Consider the following 18938-nt stretch of genomic DNA (forward strand, 5'->3'; position numbering starts at 1 on the left):
GAAGGCAGGCTTAAGTCTCCTGCAGGCTTCAATTACCTGTATGTAATTGCAGATGCTACAACTACTATATGAGAAAATCAGTATCATTGCCAAAAATTAAGAGTACATGAGACATGTACAGAGTTCAGAGTACATGAGACACCCCCTTCTTTTCAGCAACCCCATCCATGTTAAAAAGACCATCATCTAAAGCTCAATATTTACTCCACTATAATATCATAGTCTCCGAAATTGTAGACAAAGAAGTCACAATCAATAAGTATTTAGTCTTAGATCTTTTATGAGCAAAGATGTTTTAATGTGTCACATTTCAAGAGCATCAGTCTTTCTTTACAAGAAAAGAAAAATCACTTCATAGATTTGGAGCTAGAGAGGTCCACAAGACTTTCTGCAAATTAAAAGTGCATGAAATACATGCAGCATCCTTCATACATAAAGTATTTTGCAACTGGGTTGAGAACACAGTAAGTGTTAAACAATACTTAGGAGTTAAAAGTACCTGAAAAGAAATCTCTCCTTGGAGAGAGAGATTAACCAAACATCATCCTGGACAGCTGTGCAAGTTCTCAACAAATGCTTTTCTGTACAAGTGGTTTAAAAATCACACAGTAAGTTCTGGAATATTCAAAACAATGATTTGATAGAACAAACATTCTACAGTTACCTCAATTCCATGTTCTTTTGTTACAAACAGTTATCATGGCCTCAGCCCTGGTGCATTGGTGCTCAAATTCACAGCCCCATCCATGCAACACTATCTGTCTCCAGAGATCAAACTCCAGCTCTTGTACTAAAGCCCAAGTGGATGACTGAATAAATTCAGCAGCTTTTCCAGTCCTGAACCCCTTCCCTCCCGCGTAACTTGACTCAAATTTCAGACAGATTTATCAAAGAGAGGTCATGTATAAACAGCACAGTCAAAAGCTACATCAGATGTAGGAAGACTAGTGGTTTAAAAATGCATTGAGCATCTTTGAAGGCAGAAGTTTCCAACACCATTGCTAGAGAGAAAGATGAAAAAGCTTAAAATGAAATTAAAAAACCATAAGTTTTTCATTTCAATAACTGTGCTTTGTCATTCAATATAATAAAGTAAAATAGCTTATTTATCCAGTGACGAGGGCAACTTGGGAGAAACTGAGTCATCACCTGTCCCTTGAGAGATCAAATCCAGAAATCAAGACTGGTATTTTAAAACTTCACTTTTCCTAGCCTAAAAAAAATTTAATGTGTAAGTGCTATTTGGTAGGATTGTCTAAAACCAGAATTATAGTTGCATCTTAATCTAGGCGTCCGTGTTGGAAATTCAATAGCAATAAAATTGAGTTGAAGAAAATCACACTGCATAAAAACTGTCTGGAGCTCCACACTGGTTAGTAAACCAAATTAAGACAGTTTTTAATTTACCTACTGAGCTGTATATGGAGCCTATTCTGCAACTATTCTGTGTCTACGGAAAGCAGCAGAACTATGACTAGCCTAATTATTAGCAGTTACCTGACTGGACATAACTGGTCTGAAAGGGAAACAAAAAACTTAGTGCATAATAAATAATTTCATCTTTTTTCCTATGAACAGTTAGGAGGAAGTTACATTTCCCTCTCTTCCATTCAACGAGCAACCAGCCTGATTAAGAGGAAATTGAATTTACAGCCATCTTAACCAGGCAGATATTTAGAAGGACACCATTAACTCCTTTGCTACCATCATCACGTGTTCACTTAAATGGTAAATGCAGTAGTTTCTTCCACTTCATCCACGTAGAAATATTCCTCAGAAAGGAATTATAATGTACAAATATTATCCATCCAGATGGACTTGACATTCTAACACTGACAGCCTACTGAGAAACATAATGAAATGGCAAAGATGCTCCATGATTACAAGGATGGCACAGCAGCCAGTGGAGTGACAAAACAGCCCTTCCAAATCCGAGCTAGTGAGGGAAAAAAATTACTTTTCAAGTTTTTCTAACAGTGAGTATATCTTGCAGTAAATATACTCTTGCATCTGGGTACTATATTTGTTATTAAGGTCCATGATTTTCACATAAAGTTCCTTAAAGAAGTAGATACTATCACTAAACCATAGTTTTGTTCCAGCAGTATCTGATGATTAGATGACTGAGCTTTATACATGTCATTGTGTATAATTAAGCTACAGTAATCAGATTCCTTCTGAAAACCCCTACCACTAGCATGACAACACCAAAGCACGCAGGCGTGGCAGGCTCAAACCTGTTTGACACACACATAACACCTGTTGACAATGACAGAACAGCATGTAAGCTCCCCGAAATACATTCTTATCAAACCCCATTTCATTACACTTGGGGTTTCATGGCTTTTGCCAGTAGAGTGACTTCCATGTCCATGCGCATAAACTTTAGTGAATATTGAATGTACTTTTGCAGAGAGAAAAGACTAAAATTTACAAGCACCCCAAGACTGACACTTGCTCCTTTCGTATGTATTCATATAAATCTGTTTTGGGTGAATTCGTTTAACAGGAACATTTTAACTTGTTCCTGAAACTCCTGACCAAACTGAGTCTTCTTTGGGCCCTCACCCAAAAAACAACTTCCCATTCACCAAGCCAACAGATGTTAGAACTACAAATGTGCAAGAACATTGGTTTCCTTTGTGAAAAGACTACTTCAAAGAAAGTGTAATAAGTGCAATCTTCCTTTCTGGAAAGCTAACTACTGCCATGCCACGGCAGCCTGACAGGCAGGTCAGAACCAGAGGCAAATGTAGCCTTGACCAGTAAATCACGCTATTATCATCACATCAGAAAGGAATCTAAATACAATCACAACTCAAACTCAACATTCTTATCAGTAAGAATAATGGAGTAAATCTATACTGACCAAGTGAGCTAATCTGATAAAAAAGTGACCGCCTTCACTGACTACACTCCACAGGCTAAACCATCTGCCTACCCACAGAGTCTGCCTTCTGTTTCTCCTGTGCTTTTCTTTTTTGTCCTACAAGTTATCTGAAAACTGAAAGCAACACAAGAGATGCATACACAGCGTACATTTTCAGAAATTCTTTAGTTTCTGCCCACTAGAATATAAAACTGGAATAACTGACATGTCTTGATATCTGCTTAGGGATATTTGTGACAGGTAAAATAACACTTATTATCTACAGGTTTCCTACCCAGCAACTTTCTTTCTAGTCATCGCTACTTGTGAAGTGCACCGTTGCTAAACGAGCTATTTACAAATGTAAACTATGTAATTAAAGTTTTAAAATAAATAGACAACCTTTACATTAGGTAGCAACTTGACAACAAGGTAATAGATCATCCAATTACATCTTTCAAAGAATGATCTGTGTATGCTGCTCTTTTTTTTTTTTTTCAAATTTTTTTTTTTTTTTAAGAAAATCCTTGGCTCTCAAGCTATTCTGCAAGAACCTCCTCGGTTTTCTTCCTTTATGCTGGATAATTGTGTAAAAACTCCTTAAGTTTTGTTGGATAATCTGTCATCACTTTTTTTTTCAAATTTTTTTTTTTTTTGAAGAAAATCCTTGGCTCTCAAGCTATTCTGCAAGAACCTCCTCGGTTTTCTTCCTTTATGCTGGATAATTGTGTAAAAACTCCTTAAGTTTTGTTGGATAATCTGTCATCACTCCGGTTGCTCCCAGATCAAACGCCCTCTTGTATTCTTGTTCTTCATTCAGTACCCAAATATACACCTGTAAGGGGAGATAAAGACAAATTATTATGGGAAATACTCAAATTTTTTTTTAAAAAAAAAGGTGACTCTTGACCTAAATTGTTTCATGTGAGAGACATGATGGCACATATATTTAAAATTATAAATGATGATGACACTGTGATGCCAAAGACATGCACACAAACATATCCAACCACTCCCCCCTTGCCCTCCTAAAAGGGGCATTTTCTAGAGGTGACTCCACCCCCATTTCATTGCAGATACTTCCACCAGTCAAAATATTATTTTGTGAAAAGCCCAAAATAGGTAAGCAGTTTAACAGATTTTGTAGGCTTAAGTCTGAAGTGGAAGAAAAAAATAATCTTAAGGGGATTTAAATTAAAGAGTCTTCTTCCAAGCACACAATTCCTCCTTTGCAACTACTGAACTGCAAATATAACAGCATAAACTGGCAACACAACTGAAGGTGTTGGGGAGAACATGAACCCATCTTAAGGCTGGTTCAAATTCTCACTAGGTTCAAAGCACATCTCCTTTAGCTTTGCCACACTGTACCTGAATGCCCCGAGCAGTGAGGTGGTCAAAAAGTGCTTTCCGCATTAGCAATCTGCAGAAAGGAGAACAACATCATTTAAGAACTCAAAGTATATATGAATTTTTCAATGTTTGTTGGTGTTCTATAATAAGTTTTCCATACAGCATTTAGATTCATTTTTTTTCCACAAGAAAGTCATTAGAAACCTCATTATAGAAAACTTTTAGTTCAAGCAACTCAAGGCTGGTTAACACAGATACCCAGAAATGGATATTTGCATCAACTTTGCTGAAGATCAAACCCAGCAGACGACTCCTTCAGTTGCCTCTGAAGCACAAATACTCTTAAAATGCTATGTGTTCCACGTGAGCCAAACAGTATTTCCTCTGACAACACTATGAAACAGTCACAATCCCATGAAAAGTCACACTCTGAATCTACTTGCAGGCTAATTAACTAAACACACTTAACGACACAAACTAAATAGACTAAATTGGAATAAGGCCCACTGTTACCGCACCTCAGTATGTTTCAGCATGAAAAATAAAAGCATCCAGGAACACCTATGTAAGATGTGGATATGATTTATGCTGTGCTGACAAAAAAGCTAGAAGAAACTGAAAAAAAATTGCAACATACCAAGTAGCTGTAGCAATACCTAGTCTTAGTTGCTTGAGCCAACTGTTAATACAGAGGCAAAATATAAATAAAGATTTAATAAGAATAAAATCTTACGTGTCAGCTAGCCAGATAACAAATTTCTGGCTTCTTGTAATCTTCTGAGGTTCTTTCAGCCTGTTGAGGAAGAGGAAACAAAAAATTACCGGAGCACAGCTTGAAGTATTATTTGAGATGTTCCTGCAAAAGGAACACGAAGAATTAATCTTGCAGTTTCTCAAATTAGTGCAGTAATTTCACTGTGTAAGACTGTGACTTAGAATTGGGTTACACAAGAGAAATGTGCTACATTTAAGAGAAGCAGCAGCAATCTCCTTCAAAAGAGAGGGAGGAAAGGGCAAAAATTAGCTATTTGTAGAGCACTGCTACGTATTACTACCTAACAGCATCAGCACAAGCTCCTTTGTAAAGGCAGCTGCATGAAGACAGTATTTACAGGAGATGCTATAAACAGGAAACATCAATATACACAAGTGAGGAAGTCGGAGCTGGCAAGAGACAGGTTAAACACAGAGGAGCAGATTTGCACAGCTTTCTCTTAGGAATATACAAAAGTGCCTAAACTAACAAAATAGTATCCTCAGCCTGAGGATAGCGACTAAACCAGTGCCCAAGCTACCACTTCAGTGCAGCACCCACCGGCAGACTCTCACTCACTTGAGGATGATGGAAGGCATGGGAATTTCCAAGAATTCTTCCTTGAAAGGAATGAATGGCAGCAGACCTGTGTAGAAGAGACCAAGAAGCAGGAGGACACGTTGCAGACAGAAGATGATGGGAATGTCAGCGTTCTGCAGGAACCGGGAAAGAAAGACTTTAAATTATCTTGGTAGATTGTTGAGACTGTTGCAATTAAATTTACTCATCAATGCATTAAAGTTTAGCACTTGCACCTAAAGATTAGGCTGTCAACTCTTTATTGTAGACCTGACACTGAATTTAAATTACTCTTTCAGGTAGCTTGTAATCCAAGGTTTTACACAATTTGGAGGGGCACTGGGACCTGGAAGGGTAAAGTTTCACTGTCACAGTATTGCTTTTGTTACCTGCCTTCATCACCTTTCCAGACTGCATCCCACTACGCAGCATTTTCTCTTAGATTAGTATTACCACAAAGAACAAGCTGTGCTTTAACACAGCATTTGTTACAGTTTGGTATCACAGGAACTCACTTCACAACACATTTTTAAAGATGCTGTTTATGCACCAAAATATCTGGGCGTTGATGCTATGAAAATGAACAAATGTAACTGCTGTTCAGGTAGGAAATGGTGCACTGTCCTACACAGATAAATCAGAACAGTATCTGTACTCTCAACTAGATCAATTTCACTCAGATGCGTAACTCCTTCCGACTAAGCACAATTTTAATTTAATTCTAAATTGTACAATTCCTCTGCACAAAAAGGAATAGAATCTGTAGCTGTAAAATAGCTTTATATTAATATAACGGTGTGTCTACTAGTGGCCACATCCATTATTTTCATTAAAAAGAAACACACAATAAGCAACCCTTAGAAAAATTGCTTTTGTACCAGATGAATGATGTGCAAAACAGGCTCTAAGAGTTCCTGGCATAGAGTCATAACACCCTATATTTTATAGAACAAGAATAAAACATGATGAAGTTTAATTCCTCAAGTGTTTTATTGCAGAGTATATGGGTGTTAACTGTGCTTGGTTTATTGTAATGGTGTAGGAAGCAGAATACAACCTAAGTGTAAAATCTCCCGTCACATCAGAAAGCCTGGCATTGCTGGCTGGATCTGGATTTGCAGGGTGCTTTTCCGTGTATTTTATTGCCACGCAGTAACAAGCAGGCAAGAATGAAGCTTAGCTTGGGCTCCTTCTTACCTCCTTAAGACACTTGGATACAACCTCATAATTTGCATTCCCCCATACCGTCAAGTGCTCTCGCTTATACTGACTCACCAGCTCAGAAACCTGCAATATAAAAAAGCAGAACGCTAACGTGTATTCACTGAAAATTATTCAGCAGCATTATATAACTGGAAATCTACTTGCTCTACATAATTCCTACTCCACCACAGTCGTTACAGAAAAGATAGCTCTTCTGTACACTCTCCCAACTCAGGATGATTGTGCTGCTTTGACTGGGAAGAAACAGGCGTTCAGGTCAACAGATACAAGGGAAGAGCATTACACCTACAAAAAACCCTACATAGCTTAAGCAAACTAGATAGCAAAGTAGCATCTGAGAGAGAGCAGATTTTCTCTTTTTATCTTTACACTGACACCATGTTTTTATGCTGCTTTGGTAGGCAACGGTCCATAAGAAGACACCCCGGTGTGAAGTACAGAACAAACACATCTCTAGTAGCATAGTGTCCAGTTCATGTCAAAATAAAGGGTCAGTAAAGAGCTGTTTGCTGAATATCTTGTACAAAATCACTTCTCCACCTTCTGTATTACCTAATGCCCCATCCCTGGAGGGGTTCAAGGCCAGGCTGGATGGGGCTTTAGGCAACCTGGTCTGGTGGGAGGTGTCCCTGCCCAGGGCAGGGGGTTGGAACTCGATGATCTTTGAGGTCCCTTCCAACTCAAACCATTCTATGATTCTATGATCCACGGAGCAAGATCTAACATATGAAGGATGAAGCACTCCAAGGACACAGATTTTAGTGCCACAGACTGCTAGCAACTCCAAGAAACTTTTCTTTTGGAATTTCAACATCATTTACATGACATTCAGTCTCAGCTCAGTGTAGATTTTCGTGTACCTTTCTGATCAACACATTGTTGTTCACTTTGATGTCAATGTTGACGGGAGTTTGTGGAAATGCCTCAAACACCTCTTTCAGGAGCGGAATACGGTTGTCTTTTCCCTCACAGTGACATTCTGGGGAAACGAGAACATTGATGCTTTTGTGACCACTTTTAATACACTGCAGATAAAAGCTGAGATGTCAGAGCACTTAAAAGTGAAAGTAATGTATAGTTCCCATAATCAGCAATTTTTTAACTAAAAAAAAATTTACTTCACTCAGAGAGTTGCAATTAATTATGATAAGCTCACTTCTGCTAAACGTAATGTATAGTTCCCGTAATCAGCAATTTTTTTAACTAAAAAAAAAATTTACTTCACTCAGAGTGTTGCAATTAATTATGATAAGCTCACTTCTGTAATGAAAATGCTGTAAGCATACTGTATGTTCAGCTTTGAACTTCATAAATTCAGACATTCTTTAGCAACAGTAGGAGTGCAGTCATCGTTAAAATCTCAAAATAGCAAACATGGGCTCAGTTACCACGTACCAAATGCAATGAGATTAATATGAAATGAGACCAAGTGAGAAAACCTCATCCTTCTAGGAAAATTTACTGGAGAAGCATAATGAGTAAATGGAACAGAAGACACACCCCCCAAATTTTATTGCCTGAAACGGCTTGTGGCTCCAGGGAGTTAACTGAAGATGATCATCCATCTCTTTGTAGTATTGTACATGAACAAAATTTGTATTATTGTGCATAAACAGAAGATATATACACATGAAAATAACATGTCATGGATCTCCTCTTAGTGCATTTTAAGTATTTTGCAATTTTGAAAAGAAAAGTTTAACACAACATTTCCTTGCTGGGTAATTCGAATACGGGTAGGCTACACAAGATAGCTACAAAGGCCCTCGAGCAAACACACCTGATATAATTTCCAGAAGCCTTTTACAGGTGGAAGTGCTCTCAGTGTGCTTTACTCAAATCACAGTCCCACAAATCATATTTTTCATAAGAAAACAGGTTACGTTTTTTCTAGGTTTTCCTCTCTTGCAGCAAGATTGCTACTCAACTTTAAGCTATACAGAGTAACTATGACTCTTTGCATTCACCCCTCTGAAAATGTCTGTATTATCTGACACCTTGTAGTACTTCAAGCCCAGAGTGCACAAGCACAATGACATCAGAGTTGTAAAACAACTCTCAGCCTTCTCTTCATTTTTGGAACAACAAATTTTCAGTCAGTACTCTCTGAAGACCTCCCATGGGAACTGAAAAGCAGCTGTATGAAGCAGACAAGCAAATAATTGAAATTTTACTTGGAGAAAGATATCTTACATCTTAAACTTAGTCACTGTCAACCAGTATGGAAAAAAAGCATATCTTGGTTTCTAAAGCTAGGATTATATTTTCCTTTTAAAACTTCTCTTATCAAAAAGGAAAAAAGCATATTTTGGTTTCTAAAGCTAGGATTACATTTTCCTTTTAAAACTTCTCTTATCAAAAAATTGCCACACTATAATAATGGAAAATTAGTTACTGCAAATTGAAACAGCAAAAGACAAAAACTTACCTTTCTGAAACGTGACATCCAACTTGCAGAGATATGGTGGAAGTTCCTTAAAAATAATGGGAAATGGAACACTAATTCAAATGCAGGGATATAATCATGCCTTCTCTCAAAAAATACAAAAAAATATAATCCATAAGCCTTGCAAGTTATCTTTGAAGACAGAAATACTATTTTTTTGGTAAATCTTCTTGCCCAAAATGTGATTTAGAAGCAACATGTTTATTCTTACTTGAACTATTTGGCATTCTTAGACTTGAGTTACCTGTAGCTGAGTGAAGCAACGTTTTTCCAGATGCCTGTCCATAAATTCTGAGAATTCCACTTAAATATCAGATGGAAAGGCAGTTCTGTAAAAACTGTCAATGCTGGTGGGGTGCATCTACCCGTTTTCCCATGAAAAAGCTGGTCATGCAAGAAGGAGCTTGTTGATGAAGCTTCCTTTATCATCAGTATGGCAACACAGGCCCACCTCCAGAAAGCTATTCATCCAGCCCACTACTGGATTGGTTAATCACCCTCTGGAAATGTGCCAGGTTTTCTCCGTGGACTACACAGTTAACCTAGTTAACCTTTTTTCAGTCAGACAAGGTGAATCCCCTCCTTAGATTTTGGATACTAGCTGAACACACACACACGCGCGCGCAACCTTCCCCGGCCACTCTACAAACACATTTTTAAACATCATCTAGCACTAACGTTCATTCTTCAACTTACAGAGTATTTGAGGTCGGATATGTTGACATCAACTCCTGTTGATCTCTTCAGGTTCTCATCATGGGACACAACCACTTGCTCATCTTTCGTCAGGTGACAATCCAGCTCCAACATGTCCGTTCCTAAATTAACCGCACTGGAAGCAAAGAAGTCTGCCTTGAACCACACACATAGCTCATTCAGGTCCAAACCTAACACATACATGTTATTCAACCAAACTAATCTCAGTGAGGGTACTTTAGATGCTTCATGATGCAACGGATCCTCACAATCTTGCTGCAAAGCCAGAAGCAAGTAAGGCTGCTGCAGTGGGAAAGCTGATGCAAGAGCAAACAACGTATCACAAATCAGAGATGGGATTTGAACTCAGGAGCTTTGGCTCTGTCTTCCACAGAAATCCAGCAGCACATCTGTGATTGCAGCCTTCCACCTCAGGATTGAGAAACCTACTTCTAACCTACTGTTGCAGAATTTTGAGTGTGATGTTTATTAGTTTCAGCATGTTTACCATTGGAAGAAGCGAGCTCTTTCAAAAAAGTAATCAATTCTGTGGTAAGCATAACCATCGAACAACAGAGATGTGAAAGCCTTTTCTTAACTTAAGTTAACCAAGAATGGATAGATCAGGAAATTAGCAATGGGGCTTTCAGGCTTTTGGCTAGAAAAATTACATTTAAAAAAATATTTGTTATTATTTTAAGGAAAAGTTTTATTTAAAAAAAAACAACACTAAACCACCCAGCCATATTTTTCAAAGAAAAATAGCTATTTCTGTTTCAATCCACTGCTTTGAAAAGTTCTAATCCAATCTCAAATCCACTCTACAGAAGCTTAGCTCACAGGAGGAGGTGTAAAAGAAAGCAGAAAGTAGTAATACTACTAATGAAAAGTAAGTACACGAAGCATCAAACCAGAACACAAAAACTAAGCTTTACTCCAACAAGTAGTGAATTGTTCATTTCACTAGGAAAGATACTCAGAAGGTACCATTCCAGCAGACAGCTAGAAGTCCCAGCCTGAAGTCTGAACACTTCCTGCAAAACACTGGGCTGTTCTTTTCATCCACCTACAAACAAACCTAGAAGACCTGTGAGTACAGTCTATACTGGACCCAAAGCTCTAAGACTTCAGTAACAGCCTTTTCCTTAAGAAAAAGGCTTTATCGACTGCTGAAATACAGACATGCCATAAACATTCACAAATGCAATAACAAAAAAAAAAAAAACCAAACCCAAACCAACCATACTCCCATAAGTGTTTAACGTAATTTCTGGTCCAGCTGGGATAATGATCAAGAAGGGGGTTGTCAAATTAAAACCAATTTGTTAACTGTTTTCCAGTGCCACTAATTAAGAATTAGGCGAGGAACAAAATCCTATTACATGTGGAAGATACAGCCTGTTCTGTGTAATTTTCCCTCCTGAGGAAAAGCATCTCCAAATACGCTACAGGAGATTTGCCAAATTTGTAGATGAGTGTTCCCATCTAGTACCATGTATTCTCTTTTAACCAGCATAATTTATTAGAAATATTACCACTTGAGAAACTCTGGACTGATGCTGCATAGAAAAAGGAGAACAACAACTTGCCTTGTTAACAAATTTGAGAATCTGCCAGGCTCTTACTAACAACTTGCTGCTAAATAAGGTTTTTTAAAGTGCTGAGGGTTTTTTTTCAGCTGAAAATCAGGCTTTTTTGCAGTTCTGTAGCAACGCATCAAATCTAGATCACTCCACAGAAGACTCCAGATGTTCTCCAGATTCAGAAGAATGTGCTGGGTTCAGATCCAACTGCTCCAAAACTTAAGTTTTGAAGCAGGCTCACATTTGCAAATTAGGATGCTAGAGCTCTGTTTGTGTTTAACTGTTTTCAAGTAAAATGACATACCAGGAAATACATAAGAAAAGCCTTACCTTGGGAAATAAATTCTATTAGGCAGTGTCTAACGTAGCATTATGAAGAGTTTATAAGTACAAAGTTGATCAGTACTTTCACTATGGTAACTACAGTGTTTAAAACGTTCTCTCTAAACAAAGTATGTTCATAAAAGAAGAGGAAATACAATGAGAAATTATCTGAAGAGTTTATTTAGTAGCTTCCTGTCAAGACAATGCTAAAGTACGTGGCTGCATTAGGAACAATTAAACTGTTAATTAAATTCTTATGACATCTTTTTTGTCAGACCCCCAAATATTTTAAGACACTGTTGTCTCTTTTAGCTTAGAATCAGTTATTTTAAAATCTGAATCCAGATTAGGGGTAGGTTTTATGCTGCAGACAAGCAATCTCTTTTGGATTCACCGACATCAATGGTCAGACGTGTCTGCTTGTCCAAACCTGCAGGAGCAGCTCTCACAGGCATGCCCAATTTGGCTCCATCTGATGGGTTAGAAATTGATTAGTTCATAACAGCCGCCTGAGCCAATCCAGATAATCTTTCACCATGCAGATCACCAATTTTCTACCCAATTCCTTTTGCTAGCTTACCAGGAATGAGCAGATGGGAAGGACAAAGCCTTTATCCCTCCACAGAGGAAGCCAGAACACCTTCTACTGCCTAACACAAGGGAATCACTCTGGCTGTGCTTTTCTGCAGAAGTAATACACCCTTGTTATTCAGCCAAGATAATCTCAAACCAAGTAATGAACTTTGCTATCGGCAGTTGAGATGAGTTCGAAAAGTGGACCTCAACACATTTGCTACACTATGGTTGTAAAATAATTAAAATGGTCAGAAAAGAGACAAATGTCTGTATTTTCACAAAACATGATTTGACTCCCAGTACCACAGCTTACTTCTGGGAATAAAAATAGGTCATGGTAAAACTTTATAAGAGCACTATACATATAAAAACAGTATAATACTAAACAAACAAAAATTAAGAAATGGTTAAAAAAAAAAAAAAAGCAGCACTTCCCAGAAACTGTGGTAACAGACTTGAAAAAAGGCAGGCCAGCAGGAAAAAACCACAAAACTATGCTAAGCTTCCATGGAGATAGAAAATACTGCAGTACTTTCAATAGCACTGTTTGGTTGGGAGAGCTGGCACTCCTCAGCCTGCAAGGAAATGTGCAAACTGATGAGGCTACTTAGCACAAAGCAAATTAAAAAACCTCAAACACCACAAAGAGAAGCCTGCATAATTCGGTCACTGCTCGTTGGCAGCTGGAGTTTTAGATATGCTGCTTTTTCAAATGCCTTTGAGGACCTTGTTAGAATTCACTACTTAAATGCTGGAGGCTTAAAAGGCTTTCCAGTACCAACTCAATTTTAAACCCCTAGATAAGAGGCTTTCACACACTGTGCAAATGAAGTATGTATATGAAAGGGGAAAAAACATAACACTAACATTTTTAGTAGCTTTACAGTCGGTGCATTAAAAGTCAGTTAACATTAGGATTTCAGTCACAATAATTCTAGGAGACAAATTATTAACTTTATATAGAAAGGAGGGAACTGCATGCTATGAAACTGAAATATCTAAGAGAACTGCTTACAGCTGTAATAGCAGTCAACAGATTCAGACTTGCTGAAATCCAGTCTTGTGTACTAATTAGCATATTGATATAGGCTACAATCTGAAATACATTGATGTTTCTCAAAGGTATCTATTAAAAAACAGTGTATGACATTAGCTATGAAAAATAGCTTTATAATGAGAAATAAACTAATGGAAGTAACCGCCGTTAAACATGGAAGCAGTATTGTTTCACGTTTTGTTAGCTAGAACAGGAAGAATCAGGCCTCAAGAGTTTTATTTAAAATTGCCAATCCACCATATCACTGTGTACAAACCACAGTTTGCAGTATCCCAATTCCTTCTTGTTTAAATTGGAGTAATTTAGCAATCCACAGGAGTCATCCAAAGGGGAGATGACTTTCAGAAATAAGACACTGTACCCCAAACACCTGACAGAAGCCCAAACTTTCTTGATTGCTTCACTCACTGAAGACAAATGAGAAAAATGCTGCTTTAGGCATTAGTTGTTCCATTGGTACTCACTGGTGAAAGGCTGCCATCGTGTTTTCCAGGTTCTCTCCAGCACCTACAAAAATAACAAAAAAACTAGAACACGTACAAAATTCTTTTCCTCCCCTCAATCCCAGTAGAAAGAAATAAACAAGGATAAAAAATTTTGTATATTTTGAGGAAACGTTTGTCAGAAATCCCTGTTGCCACTAACCTACTGGGAAGGCCCAAGAGACAGAGCTTTCTCAAGGTAAAACAATTAAAAAAAAAAAAAAAAGAGAAGACTTATCTTGGATTTGTATAATACTTTGAATATACAAAACGAAGTGTTTATTTTACCAGAGGTTGAGTGCCCTGTTTTTCCTTAAAGGTGTTGTATTTGGCTATGACACTATGCTCCACAGGCACAGGACAGTCTATGCAAAATTCTACTTCAGAGTTAGTGGGAGGAGTAATAAAAGGAGAGGTAACAAGAGGGCAAAAAGAAAAAGAAAAAGAAAAAAACCCCACACAACCAAGAAAAAAAAAAACCACTGAAGACTCTCTAAAGCTGATATTCCCTAAACACATAACCCAGTTGATGCTCAAAGAGGTGACAACCTCTTTTTTCAGTGCAAGGATACTTCCTGAAACAGCACAAATCTGTCAATAAAGGTTTATGCTGCTGGCAAAGGGAGGTCTCATACACAAGGAATGAAACACACATCAACTCCAGTTAAAAAATGAAAGGACAAGCAAATTTAATTTTCTCTCAGGCAGGAGTAAACTCTGCAACTCTTAAGCCATCATTCTCTACATACAAATCTTTGAAATCAGCCTGGAAAAGGTTGTGCCTTCTCTCTCCTTCAGAAAATATGCAATGTTACATACTGAAAACCAAAACAACTTCAGGAAGACACATGTACTGATGAGGATATCTATGCAAATTTTAACTACTCTTTGACAGTGATGAATGGCAGGCTTTGTAAACAACAATTATAAAAGCTTCAACTAAGGCCTTGCCTATTAACAAGACACTACCAGTACATACTTACCCAAGTCTGTGTTTAGTTACTTAATTAAAGCCACGCAATTCTATGCACGCGCAACTAGCAATTGAAAATTTGTTGTTATTGGGGTAACTTGCATCGGTAGGTTTACAAAATGAAAGACTTAAAAGACTTTGTCATCACAATGACAAAATCTGCAGGGTTTAACATAGCCCAATACGGTAAGTCCACAGCACCTTCTGTGATTAGACATTTACTGATATTTTATGGAATTTGATTGCAGAACTAGGAACAGGCTGAGTGGCAAAAGCGACTGAGGGATAGAGGAGAGCATGAGAACCTCATCATATACTTCTGATGGTCATCTAACAGATGGGAAAAACCTGCGTAGGACCTGGATGAGTAGTTGTAAGTTAACTGCAATAAAAATGGAGGTTTTAGATAACTTATCAACTCTGACAATACATCCCCCCATACATCCTGAAAAGTAAAAGAGATGAAAAGAAATTAGTTGGTCTTCAAACTGTGAACAAACCAACAGTATCCTCACATTCCTGGGCAGAAATTTCCAGAAATAAAACTTTAAGTGACTGATCTAACAAGACACGTGTTAAGGAGGTAGGTATGGTGAGTCAAACCAGTTGGCAACAAAACGCCTGACTCGTAGTGTTTTGGGGAAACGCAGAAAAAACTTGAGATATCAGTTGAAACAGGAATTCTAAATCAGCAATGTGGCTTTTCACAAACCACACTCTGAAAAGGGAACTATGACAAGCAAGTGATTTGATGTACTAAGTCATCTTCCCTCCTTAAGAATAAAAAGGCTGGGCTGACTGAAGGGCTTCTGACATTTTATTTACTTAAACGCACCCCTGGATCCACACATTGTCCATTTCTGTTGTGAACTACATGCATTTCCCACCCAGAAATCACCTTCCCCAGCATACTTTAGCATCCTGTGGCGAAGGTGGCCACATCCAAAGATTACGATTGTGCACTCTAACTTTGAAAGGACCATGACGGGACAAGAGGGAGTCAATGTCAAGCACTGCATCAAGAAGATGACCCTTAGAAGTTCTGTTGTTTTGGGTTTTATCCTGTAACACAGGCAAAGAAGCCCGTTAGGAAGAACATTGTCAGCAGGTCAAGGGAGGTGACTGTTCCCATCTATTCTGCACTGGTGAAGCCACACCTGAAGTCCTGTGTCCAGTTCTGGACTCCAAAGTACAAGACAGACATGGATTTACTGGAGCAAGTCCAGAGAAGGGTTGTGAAAATTAAGGAATGAGAGATTCTTGCATACAGTGAGAGGCTGAGGGTGCTGGAATTGTTTAGCCTGGAGAAAAGAGGCCTGGGAGGATCTTACCAACATGTATAAATACTGGATGGGAGGGAATAAAGAAGACTGAGCCAGACTCTTCTCAGTGGTGCCCAGGGAAAGGACAAGAGGCAATGGGAACAAACTGAAATACAGGAAACTCGGTTTATAAACATATAGGAAAAAAAATATTTATATTTTTTTTTTAGAATGATCAAACTCTGGAACAGGCTGCCTGAAGAGGTTGTGGAGCCTCCATCCTTGGATGTATCCAAAACCTAACTGGACAAGGTCCTGATCAACCTGCTCTAGTTGCTTCTGCTCTGGTCAGATGAGACAATTTCCAGAAGTCCCTTCCAATCTCAACTATTCTGTGATTCCATAAAAATCATCATGCTACCCTGTCTCAAAGACCCTGTAATTCAGTCCATGCAGTGGGCACAGAGTCATAGAATTGTCTAGGTTGGAAGGGACCTTTACGATCATCGGATCCAACCATCAGGCATTGACAGATCTCTAACACGGAATATCAAGACTTAATTATTGATCTCAGAAATGACCAATTTTAAAATTATGCAGAAATGAAGAAATAATTCAGGGATGCTTCCACTGGTGAGCTATAAACTGAAATAAGGAAATTCTTGCACGAAGAAAGAAGTAAAATCAAACCCCATAAACTTAAAAAACTTCACATACAAGGCTTCCTCTCAGGAAGGAAAAAGCCAAACAAATCAAGTGTTACCTTGATCTCCAGAGTTAATAGGAGTAATGCAATAGGAAACCTGACGCTGAGTCTAAAGCTACAGAATGACTAAAGCCTGAATTCAAGTCCCGCAGGAACTGAAGTTACAAAGTAAATACTTAGAGAGTAAAGGGTAAGCAATCTTCAGTCTCATGACACCTGACGAGCAAGAAGCTGCTGAGATGTTAAAGTTTGTACTTCTACCATAGGTGTATATCCCAGCATATATGCCAACACAGAACAATTTGAAGTCCGTGGACTTTGTCTCGGAACGCCTAATGAATAATCCTCCCATTGAGCAAGGCTTTCCTGTTGTTCTAATGGAGCTTAGTGCAACTGGCCCAAACACACACATTCTAGGCTTCAGGCTGTGTATCTTAACCAAGGTCATTGCAAAGAAGTGAGAAGAAAAGAAGATTAAGGAGATCATAGCAAGTTCCAACAAAGTCATCCGCAAGTTTTTAATAGCTTGCAAATTAACAAACAAACAGGTAACAATCAAAATTGACGACCTTTCCTTGTTGAATGGAAATACATACCTACCAGGAAACGGCTAATATGCACATTCCAAACCAAAAGGGGCATTTTATGCTATACTTAAGGCCATAGTTATAAAGAAACTTAATCTGTCGTATAAATGGAATGAAAGAAATTCAAGTAATGAAATCTATAAGAGATCAGCTCTAGTTTTTATATTTTAATAATTCAAGGCAGTAGTAATAGTTAAGGACCACCGGCTAGAACTGTGATCAGACAGTGCATAAACTGGCACTAGATGTGACATTGAAAACGGCTTAAACTCAGCATCTGACACATCTCCCAGGGAATTTTGGGAAAAATATTAACTAGAAAACTGACTGACAATGTTTTCATTAATTGAATGGGGCAGCAGGGAAAAGAACAGGAAAATACGATTTGCTGTGGGATTTTTTTTCCTCCTCCCAGTGCTTTGGAAAAGGTGGTGGGGGGGGAAAAAACAACTTTAAAAACATCTTTTAGCTATTTTAGACAGAAGCCACCAGCCCACCCACAAGGCCCTGGCGCAAGGTGCGTGGAGATGTGACTCTGGAAACGAGATGGGTTTTACCAGGGCATCGAGGCATTAACTCCGGGGGGGGAGTCACAGCAAACGGGCATTTCTTCTAAAACCAGAAAAAAAAACAAGGCAGCGAGAGGCAAAGAGATCGATCCTTCGTACCCGATCCAAGCAACAGCCACCGCCGCTCTCGTTAGGAAGCGAAATACCACAATACAGAATGACTAGGGAGACAAAATATATCAGTTTGCGAGGGGAACCATCCGCGCAAAATACAGCTAATTTTTCGGGCTGAGGCGTTTTGAGTTGGGAGATTAATTCGGCTTTGAAATCAAGCACCGGTCAGCAGGTGGCACCTAAAATTAGGTTGCGGGAGGAAGGTTTAAAGGGAGCCGGCAGCCCCTCAGCACCCTCCGTCCGTCCGTCCGTCCCTCCCGGAGGGGCTCCGGCAGCGCCCGCCCGCCCCAGGCCTTGAGGGGAGAAGCGTCCCGAGGGAGCGGGGAGGCATCGCTGAGGGGAGACATCGCTGAGGGGATCCCCTCAGCGCCCGGAGCCGGGGAGGGAGAGGGGGAAGGAGGGCGGGCTGCAGCCCCCCGGAGCCGGCCAGCGCCTTCACCCGCCTGAGGTAAAGGGAGGGCGGGAAGCCGAGCCCTCTTTCCCCCCTTTCCCCTTCACTCACCGCCGCGGTGGGAGATGTGCCGGCAACGGAAGCGCTGCCGCTTGGGTCGGTGGAGCAGCCCCGGACATTTGAGGAGAAGCGCCGAGGTGAGGACGTATCCGCCCAGCGTGGAGAGCACGTACAGCGCGGCCGACATCCTGCGCCTCTTCGCCGGCTAAACCCCACCCCGCTCCTCCGCCCGGCCTCACCCGTCTTGTCCCGTCCCACCCCTCGCCTGGCCCGGCCCGGCCCGGCCCGCAGCCGGCTCCCAGCGAGGCGGCGGCGCTGCGGGAGCCGCTGCCA

At 39.5% G+C, this 18938-nt stretch overlaps 1 protein-coding gene across 2 annotated transcripts; it reads right to left on the reverse strand.

Moving 5' to 3' along the window:
- Nucleotides 1–262: 262 nt before the first annotated feature.
- GDPD1 (glycerophosphodiester phosphodiesterase domain containing 1) lies at nucleotides 263–18931 on the reverse strand. 2 transcript variants are annotated; one of them, XM_014953337.1, is made up of 11 exons: nucleotides 18657–18931; nucleotides 13926–13968; nucleotides 9922–10057; nucleotides 9208–9253; nucleotides 7640–7758; nucleotides 6753–6842; nucleotides 5556–5689; nucleotides 4956–5015; nucleotides 4241–4292; nucleotides 3629–3704; nucleotides 263–3488 (listed from the first exon to the last, which is right to left on the reverse strand). In XM_014953337.1, the coding sequence occupies exons 1-11, from the start codon at nucleotides 18790–18792 to the stop codon at nucleotides 3442–3444; spliced, it is 939 nt and encodes a 312-aa protein (XP_014808823.1). In that variant the 5' UTR covers nucleotides 18793–18931; the 3' UTR covers nucleotides 263–3441. The 2 variants fall into 2 exon arrangements, with proteins under 2 accessions (XP_014808823.1, XP_014808822.1); XM_014953336.1 differs by lacking the exon at nucleotides 263–3488 and having other exon boundaries at nucleotides 3499–3704.
- Nucleotides 18932–18938: the final 7 nt, after the last annotated feature.

The sequence above is a fragment of the Calidris pugnax genome, unplaced genomic scaffold (assembly GCF_001431845.1).
Source record: "Calidris pugnax isolate Ruff unplaced genomic scaffold, ASM143184v1 scaffold133, whole genome shotgun sequence".
Lineage (NCBI taxonomy): Eukaryota > Metazoa > Chordata > Aves > Charadriiformes > Scolopacidae > Calidris > Calidris pugnax.

Excerpts from the sequence above, each read along its gene's own strand:
- GDPD1 (XM_014953337.1), bottom strand. The coding sequence starts at position 18,792 with ATGTCGGCCGCGCTGTACGTGCTCTCCACGCTGGGCGGATACGTCCTC. Across the intron at positions 5,690-6,752 it reads TATCCAAGTGTCTTAAGGAG|AACGCTGACATTCCCATCAT; the intron begins GTAAGAAGGAGC and ends CGGTTCCTGCAG. Across the intron at positions 4,293-4,955 it reads GTTATCTGGCTAGCTGACAC|ATTGCTAATGCGGAAAGCAC; the intron begins GTAAGATTTTAT and ends TCCTTTCTGCAG.